The sequence below is a fragment of the Podarcis filfolensis genome (genome assembly GCF_964270895.1).
Source record: "Podarcis filfolensis genome assembly, chromosome: Z".
Classification (NCBI taxonomy): Eukaryota; Metazoa; Chordata; class Lepidosauria; order Squamata; family Lacertidae; genus Podarcis; species Podarcis filfolensis.
This window is the reverse complement of record NC_139617.1, coordinates 49,852,970-49,863,104: the sequence shown is the minus strand read 5'-3', so window position 1 is coordinate 49,863,104 and position 10,135 is coordinate 49,852,970. Positions and strand designations below refer to the sequence as shown.

At 41.1% G+C, this 10,135-nt stretch overlaps 1 protein-coding gene across 1 annotated transcript in view; it reads right to left on the bottom strand.

The window, feature by feature from the left end:
• Positions 1-10,135, bottom strand: part of LOC310754655 (spectrin alpha chain, non-erythrocytic 1) — a 76,163-nt gene that overhangs the window by 41,561 nt on the left and 24,467 nt on the right. Inside the window, exons 11-14 of the mRNA XM_083596720.1 lie at positions 7,492-7,612; positions 5,503-5,624; positions 3,437-3,569; positions 753-851 (exon numbers count right to left, since the gene is read on the bottom strand). Coding sequence (XP_083452846.1) covers positions 753-851; positions 3,437-3,569; positions 5,503-5,624; positions 7,492-7,612 — 475 coding nt within the window. The remainder of the gene's footprint in view (positions 1-752; positions 852-3,436; positions 3,570-5,502; positions 5,625-7,491; positions 7,613-10,135) is intronic.

The following is a 10,135-nucleotide window of genomic DNA, read 5'->3' as shown; positions in this document are numbered from 1 at the left end:
AGGAAGGAAGGAAGGAAGGAAGGAAGGAAGGAAGAAGAAAGGGAGGAAGGAAGGAAGGAAGGAAGGAAGGAAGGAAGGAAGGAAGGAGAAAGGGAGGAAGGAAGGAAAGGAAGGAAGGAGAAAGGGAGGGAGGGAGGGAGGGAGGGAGGGAGGGAGGAAGGAAGGAGAAAGGGAGGGAGGGAGGGAGGGAGGAAGGAAGGAAGGAAGGAGAAAGGGAGGAATTAAGGAAAGGAAGGGAGGGAGGGAGGGAGGGAGGAAGGAGGAAGGAAGAAAGGAAGGAGAAAGGGAGGAAGGAAGGAAGGAAGGAAGGAAGGAGAAGGGAGGAAGGAAGGAAGGAAGGAAGGAAAGGAAGGAAGGAAGGAAGGAAGGAGAAAGGGAGGAAGGAAGGAAGGAAGGAAGGAGGAAAGGGAGGAAGGAAGGAAAGGAAGGAAGGAGAAAGGGAGGGAGGGAGGGGAGGGAGGAAGGAAGGGAGGGAGGGAGGGAGGGAGGAAGGAAGGAAGGAGAAAGGGAGGAATGAAGGAAAGGAAGGGAGGGAGGGAGGGAGGGAGGGAGGAAGGAGGAAGGAAGAAAGGAAGGAGAAAGGGAGGAAGGAAGGAAGGAAGGAAGGAGAAAGGGAGGAAGGAAGGAAAGGGAGGGAGGGAGGAAGGAAGGAAAAGAAGGAAGGAAAGAAGCAGAGAAGGAAGGAAAGGAAGGAAGGAAGGAAGGAAGGAGGAAGGAAGGAAGGAAGGAAGGAAGGAAGGAAGGAAGCTCACCTTCTGGATCAGTTCCTGCCCGTTGGCGCAGACGTCGTTGACCCGCTCCTTGTGGACGGCAAAGTCGGTCTCAAAGGCTTCGTGTTTCTTCAGCAGGCCCTGGGGGGGGGAATCGGCGGATCCGGCGGTCAAATTGGGGGGGCGACGGATCCCCCAAATCAGATCCCTACTCTTGAGGGTTCGATCCTGGGGGATCAGGCTAATAACCCCCCACCAGATCCCGACTCTTGAGGGTTCGATCCTGGAGGGTCAGGCTAATAACCCCCACCAGATCCCTACTCTTGAGGATTCGATCCTGGGGATCAGGCCAATAACACCCACCAGATCCCTACTCTTGAGGGTTCGATCCTGGGGGGTCAGGCTAATAACCCCCACCAGATCCCTACTCTTGAGGATTCGATCCTGGGGATCGGGCCAATAACACCCACCAGATCCCTACTCTTGAGGGTTCGATCCTGGGGGATCAGGCTAATAACCCCCCACCAGATCCCTACTCTTGAGGGTTCGATCCTGGGGGATCAGGCTAATAACCCCCCACCAGATCCCTACTCTTGAGGGTTCGATCCTGGGGGATCAGGCTAATAACCCCCACCAGATCCCTACTCTTGAGGGTTCGATCCTGGGGGTCAGGCCAATAACCCACCACCAGATCCCTACTCTTGAGGGTTCAATCCTGGGGGATCAGGCTAATAACCCCCCACCAGATCCCGACTCTTGAGGGTTCGATCCTGGAGGGTCAGGCTAATAACCCCCCACCAGATCCCGACTCTTGAGGGTTCGATCCTGGGGGATCAGGCTAATAACCCCCCACCAGATCCCGACTCTTGAGGGTTCGATCCTGGAGGGTCAGGCTAATAACCCCCCACCAGATCCCTACTCTTGAGGATTCGATCCTGGGGATCAGGCCAATAACACCCACCAGATCCCTACTCTTGAGGGTTCGATCCTGGGGGATCAGGCTAATAACCCCCCACCAGATCCCTACTCTTGAGGGTTCGATCCTGGGGGATCAGGCTAATAACCCCCACCAGATCCCTACTCTTGAGGGTTCGATCCTGGGGGTCAGGCCAATAACCCACCACCAGATCCCTACTCTTGAGGGTTCGATCCTGGGGGATCAGGCTAATAACCAGATCCCTATTCTTGAGGGTTCGATCCTGGGGGATCAGGCTAATAACCCCCCACCAGATCCCTACTCTTGAGGATTCGATCCTGGGGATCAGGCCAATAACACCCACCAGATCCCTACTCTTGAGGGTTCGATCCTGGGGGATCAGGCTAATAACCCCCCCACCAGATCCCTACTCTTGAGGGTTCGATCCTGGGGGATCAGGCTAATAACCCCCACCAGATCCCTACTCTTGAGGGTTCGATCCTGGGGGTCAGGCCAATAACCCACCACCAGATCCCTACTCTTGAGGGTTCGATCCTGGGGGATCAGGCTAATAACCAGATCCCTATTCTTGAGGGTTCGATCCTGGGGGATCAGGCTAATAACCCCCCACCAGATCCCTACTCTTGAGGATTCGATCCTGGGGATCAGGCCAATAACACCCACCAGATCCCTACTCTTGAGGGTTCGATCCTGGGGGATCAGGCCAATAACACCCACCAGATCCCTACTCTTGAGGGTTCGATCCTGGGGGTCAGGCCAATAACCCACCACCAGATCCCTACTCTTGAGGGTTCGATCCTGGGGGATCAGGCTAATAACCAGATCCCTATTCTTGAGGGTTCGATCCTGGGGGATCAGGCTAATAACCCCCCACCAGATCCCTACTCTTGAGGGTTCGATCCTGAGTGGTCAGGCTAATGACTGCTAATAATGATAATAATAATAATGCTAATAATAATGATAATGATAATAATAATAGTGATGATGATGATGATGATAATGATAATAATAATAATAATAATAATAATAATAATAATAATGGACCCCCCAATTATGAATGGACCCCCCAGTTTTTAATAATAAAAACAGCAATATTAGTAATGGGATGGTGATATTATTATTCTTATTCTTATTCTTATTCTTATTCTTATTCTTATTATTCTTATTATTATTATTAACAACCAATCTGGGCCACGATCCTAGATCTCAGTCCTGCCTACCGGATGGGTCTGTGGTGGGATCCTGAACGGGGGCAAGGGAGATCCTCCAGGGATCCCAGAAGGGTCAGGCGGGGAGGGAACCTGCCGGCCATCGGGATCCACCCGTTCCCGTCGGTCATCGGGATATACCAATCCCACCGTTCATAGGATCCACTGATCCGTCAGTCATCAGGATCCACCCGCTCCCACCTGTCGTAGGAACTACCCGACCCGTCAGTCATCCGATCCACCCGATCCCACCGGCCATGGGATCCACGATCCGTCAGCCACCAGGATCCACCTGATCCCACCGGTCCTATGATCAACCAACCCGTCGTTCATCAGGATCCACCCGATCCCACCGCTCATAGGATCCTCCTATCCGTCAGTAATCAGGATCCACCTGACCCCAGCAGTCATAGGATCCACCCGATCCATCGGTCATCGGGATCCACCCGACCCCACCGGTCATAGGAGCCACCGATCCGTCAGTCATTGGGACAAACCCAATCCCACTGTCGTAGGATCCCATCGGTCACCAGGATCCACCCGGTCCCGTCAGTTGTCGGGATCCACTGGGATCCACTCACCTGGATGGCCGCCAGGGTGTCTCCGTAATCCTCGCTGGCCACCAGGGTCATCTTCTCGTTGATCCAGGCTTCCTCTTCCTCCACGTTGGCCACAAATTGCTGGTATTCAAGGGATTCCTCCAGACGCTGGCCCCTGAGGGAGATCCAAAACGGGATCCGGGTCAAATCCGGATCAGAGCTTCTATCCTTGGACGCGGAGATCCATCCCCTTCCCTTCTACCCGTCTCCATGGAGATCCGTTCTGCGATCCTACCTCCTTCTCAGTCAATATCCCTTCTACAACCCTCCTATCCTCCATGGAGATCCCTTTGACGATCCGATCCCCTTCTATCCTCTGTCGAGATCACTTCTACAATACTATCTGGTTCTATCCTCCATCAAGATCCCTTCTACGATCCCATCTCCTGCTTTCCTCGATCGAGATCTCTTATAAGATCCCATCTCCTGCTTTCCTCAATCGAGATCTCTTATAAGATCCTATCTCCTTCTATCCTTCCTTGAGATCCCTTCTACGATCCTATCCTCCGTCCAAATCCCTTTTACAATCCTATCCCCTTCTATCTTCTGTCCAAATCCCTTCTATGATCCTATCTCCTTCTATCCTTCTCTGTCAAGATCCCTTCTACAATCCTCCTATCCTCCATTGAGATCCCTTCTATGATCCTATCCCCTTCTTTTCTCCGTCGAGATCTTTTCTATGATCCTATTTCCTTCTATCCTTCTCCGTCGAGATCCCTTCTATGATCCTATCACCTGCTTTCCTCCGTCAAGATCCCTTCTATGATCCTATCCCCTTCTTTTCTCCGTCGAGATCTTTTCTATGATCCTATTTCCTTCTATCCTTCTCCGTCAAAATCCCTTCTACCCTCCGTCGAGATCCCTTCTATGATCCTATCACCTGCTTTCCTCCGTCAAGATCCCTTCTGCGATCCTATCTGATTCTGTCCTTCTCTGTCAAGATCTCTTCTATGAGCCTATCCCCTTCTATCCCCATCCGTAAAGATCCCTTCTACGATCCTATCTTCTATCCTCTGATGAGATCCCTTCTACAATCCTATCTTCCTATCCTTCTCCGTCAAGATCCCTTCTACAACCCTCCTATCCTCCAATGAGATCCCTTCTACAATCCTAGCTCCTCCTATGAGATCCCTTCTACAATCCTATCTCCTTCTACTCTCCATCGAGATCCCTTCTATGATCCTCATTCTATCCTGTCGAGATCCCTTCTACGATCCTATCCCCTTCTCTCCTCCGTCAAGATCCCTTCTACGATCCTATCTCCTATGAGATCCCTTCTACAATCCTATCTCCTCCTATGAGATCCCTTCTACAATCCTATCTCCTCCTATGAGATCCCTTCTACAGTCCTATCTCCTCCTCTCCTCCCTCGAGATCCCTTCTACAATCCTATCTCCTCCTATGAGATCCCTTCTACAATCCTATCTCCTATGAGATCCCTTCTACAGTCCTATCTCCTCCTCTCCTCCCTCGAGATCCCTTCTACAATCCTATCTCCTCCTATGAGATCCCTTCTACAATCCTATCTCCTCCTATGAGATCCCTTCTACGATCCTATCTCCTATGAGATCCCTTCTACAGTCCTATCTCCTCTCCTCCCTCGAGATCCCTTCTACAATCCTATCTCCTCCTATGAGATCCCTTCTACAATCCTACCTCCTCCTATGAGATCCCTTCTACGATCCTATCTCCTATGAGATCCCTTCTACAGTCCTATCTCCTCCTCTCCTCCCTCGAGATCCCTTCTACAGTCCTATCTCCTCCTATGAGATCCCTTCTACGATCCTTTCCTCGAGATCCCTTCTACGATCCTATCTCCTCCTATGAGATCCCTTCTGCAATCCTATCCTCCCTCAAGATCCCTTCTATCCTCCCTCGAGATCCCTTCTACGATCCTATCTCCTCCTATGAGATCCCTTCTACGATCCTATCTCCTCCTATGAGATCCCTTCTACAGTCCTATCTCCTCCTCTCCTCACTCGAGATCCCTTCTACGGGACGCGTCCGGAAACTCAGATCCCCGCCGGGATCCGGGATCCTTTGCTTACCGGGCGGCAGCCAGCCTCTTGAGCTCTTGCCAGTGATCCACAAAGTGAGCCAGTCTTTGCTGGATCTCCTCTTTGCCAATGGTGTTGTCGTCCGAGAGTTTCTTCCCGGTGTCCAGAACGCCCTGGAAAATTATTATTATTATTATTATTATTATTATTATTATTATTATTATTATTTGCTTAATTATTCAATTATTATTAAATTACTGAATCATGATTATTGAATAATCACTCATTCAATTATTATTAACTTATTAATTATTATTAATAAGTTAATAATAATTGAATGAGTGATTATTCAATAATCATGATTGTTATTATTATTAACTTATTCACTAATAATTACTGTCAACTGCCTATTTCAGTGAATAATTATTCACTTTTCCAATTATTTTTCAATTGTAATTATTCATAATTGTAATATTTGTAATATTATAATTGTAATATTTATTATTCAAAAATAAATATTATTCAATTGTAATTGTTGAATTATTATTGTTGAATAATAACGGAAAAAATCACGCAAACATTTATTATTATCGTCATTGAATAATTATTATTGAAATTTTGAATTATTATTCAATAATGGAAGAATTGTTCAATAATTGAGTAAGTGAACAATAAGTGAATAATTGAATTATTCACTTATTCAATTATTATTAAATTACTGAATCAGGATTATTGAATAATTATTCACTCATTCAATTATTATTAACTTACTAATAATAATTAATAACAATTATTATTATTAACTTGTTCACTAATAATTATTGTCAACTGCCTATTTCAGTGAATAATTATTCACATTTCCAATTATTTTTCAGTTGTAATTATTCATAATTGTAATATTTGTAATATTATAATTGTAATATTTATTATTCAAAAATAAATATTATTCCATTGTAATTGTTGAATTATTATTGTTGAATAATAACGGAAAAAATCACGCAAACGTTTATTATTATCATTATTGATTCATACATATTGCTGAAATATTTAATTATTATTCGATTATTCAATTCTAACGGTTGAATTATTATTGTCGAATAATAATGGAAAAAATCACGCAAACGTTTATTATTATCGTTATTGATTCATACATATTGCTGAAATGTTTAATTATTATTCAATTATTCAATTTTAACGGTTGAATTATTATTGTCGAATAATAATGGAAAAAATCACACAAACTATCATTATTGTTGTTCTTCTTATTATTGATTCATACATCTTGCTGAATTATTTAATCATTATTTGATTATCCGATTATGGAATAATTATGATTCGATCCTTGTTATTGCTTGATAATCATTCAATAATTATTATTGAAATTTTGAATTATTATTCAATAATGGAAGAATTGTTCAATAACTGAATAATCATGATTCAGTAATTTAATAATAATTGAATAAGTGAATAATTCAATTATTCATTTATTGTTCAAAGTGAATAATTGAATTATTCACTTATTCAATTATTATTAAATTACTGAATCAGGATTATTGAATAATTATTCACTCATTCAACTATTATTAACTTAATAATAATTAATAACAATTATTATTATTAACTTATTCACTAATAATTATGGTCAACTGCCTATTTCAGTGAATAATTATTCACTTTTCCAATTATTTTTCAATTCTTGAATCGTAATTGAATAATTATTCCCTTATTCTCTTATGTCATTATTTTATTAACAGCAATAATAATAATTATTATTATCAGACGCCTATTTCAGACGCCATCATCACTGTCCTGCCCACCCCTTGCCAATCCAGCCGATCCCCCGATCCCCCCGGGGAGATCCCAGATCCAACCCAAGGACCGGAAACCAGAAGGGATCTGGAATCAAGCGGATCCCTTCCGCCCCATATCAGATCCCCAAGGCAGGTGCCGCTGGGAATCCGGGAATCGGCGAGGGAGGAGCGGATCCATTTGGGACCACGCGATGGGATCCACTGGATCCCGGGATCCACTTTGACCCACCTGGATGGCCGGTTCGTGGGCGGCCAATTCGGCCTCCAGCCGCTTGTGTTTCTTCCGCAGGTTTTGGACGCCGGTCAGATCCCGGCCGTAATCCTCCGAACTGACGAGGAGCTTCTTCTCCCTGGGAAGATCGGGAAAATAATAATATTAATAATAATAATAATAATAATAATAATAATAATAATAATAATAATAGCATTTTATAAGGGGATCAGATGAGTAATAATAATAATAATAATAATAATAATAATAATAATAATAGCATTTTATAAGGGGATCAGAGGATGGATATTAATAATAATAATAATAATAATAATAATAATAGCATTTTATAAAGGGATCAGAGGATGGGTAATAATAATAATAATAATAATAATAATAGCATTTTATAAGGGGATCAGAGGATGGGTAATAATAATAATAATAATAATAATAATAGCATTTTATAAGGGGATCAGAGGATGGATATTAATAATAATAATAATAATAATAATAATAATAATAATAATAGCATTTTATAAGGGGATCAGAGGATGGGTAATAATAATAATAATAATAATAGCATTTTATAAGGGGATCAGAGGATGGGTAATAATAATAATAATAATAATAATAATAGCATTTTATAAGGGGATCAGAGGATGGGTAATAATAATAATAATAATAATAATAATAATAGCATTTTATAAGGGGATCAGAGGATGGATATTAATAATAATAATAATAATAATAATAATAATAATAGCATTTTATAAGGGGATCAGAGGATGGGTAATAATAATAATAATAATAGCATTTTATAAGGGGATCAGAGGATGGGTAATAATAATAATAATAATAATAATAATAATAATAGCATTTTATAAGGGGATCAGAGGATGGGTAATAATAATAATAATAATAATAATAATAATAATAGCATTTTATAAGGGGATCAGAGGATGGATATTAATAATAATAATAATAATAATAATAATAATAGCATTTTATAAGGGGATCAGAGGATGGGTAATAATAATAATAATAATAATAGCATTTTATAAGGGGATCAGAGGATGGGTAATAATAATAATAATAATAATAATAATAGCATTTTATAAGGGGATCAGAGGATGGGTAATAATAATAATAATAATAATAGCATTTTATAAGGGGATCAGAGGATGGGTAATAATAATAATAATAATAATAATAATAATAGCATTTTATAAGGGGATCAGAGGATGGGTAATAATAATAATAATAATAATAGCATTTTATAAGGGGATCAGAGGATGGGTAATAATAATAATAATAATAATAATAATAGCATTTTATAAGGGCATCAGAGGATGGGTATTAATAATAATAATAATAATAATAATAATAATAATAATAATAATAGCATTTTATAAGGGGATCAGAGGATGCGTAATAATGATAATAATAATGATAATAATAATAATAATAATAATAATATGAAATATATCTTAGCCTTTGAGAAAAGCTATGCCCAGTGCTAATAATAATTGATGATGATGATGATAATAATAACATGTAATTACAATACGAAAAGATCTGGATGCCCAGTGCTGCTGCTAATAATAATAATAATAATAATAATAATAATAATAATATTAAATGTCTCTTAGCCTTTGAGAAAAGCTATGGATCGGGATGCCCAGTGCTAATAATAATTAATGATGTTGATGATGATAATAATAATAATATGAAATTATGATACGAAAAGATCGGGATGCCCAGTGCTGCTGCTGCTGCTGCTAATAATAATAATAATAATAATAATAATAATAATAATAATAATAATAAAACAATAATAAAATAATAATAATAATAATAATAATAATAATAATAATAATAATAAACAACGTCTCTTAGCCTTTGAGAAAAGCTATAATGAATGATAAAGATAAATATGATGATGATGATATTATGAAACATTTTAGGTTCAGGCTTATCTTGTAGGGTGAGGCTTTGGGATCCATTTTAGGGTCAGGCTTATCTCGTAGGGTTAGGCTTTGGGATCCATTTTAGGTTCAGGCTTATCTCGTAGGGTTAGGCTTTGGGATCCATTTTAGGGTCAGGCTTATCTCGTAGGGTTAGGCTTTGGGATCCATTTTAGGGTCAGGCTTATCTCGTAGGGTTAGGCTTTGGGATCCATTTTAGGGTCAGGCTTATCTCGTAGGGTGAGGCTTTGGGATCCATTTTAGGGTCAGGCTTATCTCGTAGGGTTAGGCTTTGGGATCCATTTTAGGGTCAGGCTTATCTTGTAGGGTTAGGCTTTGGGATCCATTTTAGGTTCAGGCTTATCTTGTAGGGTTAGGCTTTGGGATCCATTTTAGGGTCAGGCTTATCTCGTAGGGTTAGGCTTTGGGATCCATTTTAGGGTCAGGCTTATCTCGTAGGGTTAGGCTTTGGGATCCATTTTAGGTTCAGGCTTATCTTGTAGGGTTAGGCTTTGGGATCCATTTTAGGGTCAGGCTTATCTCGTAGGGTTAGGCTTTGGGATCCATTTTAGGGTCAGGCTTATCTTGTAGGGTTAGGCTTTGGGATCCATTTTAGGGTCAGGCTTATCTCGTAGGGTTAGGCTTTGGGATCCATTTTAGGGTCAGGCTTATCTCGTAGGGTTAGGCTTTGGGATCCA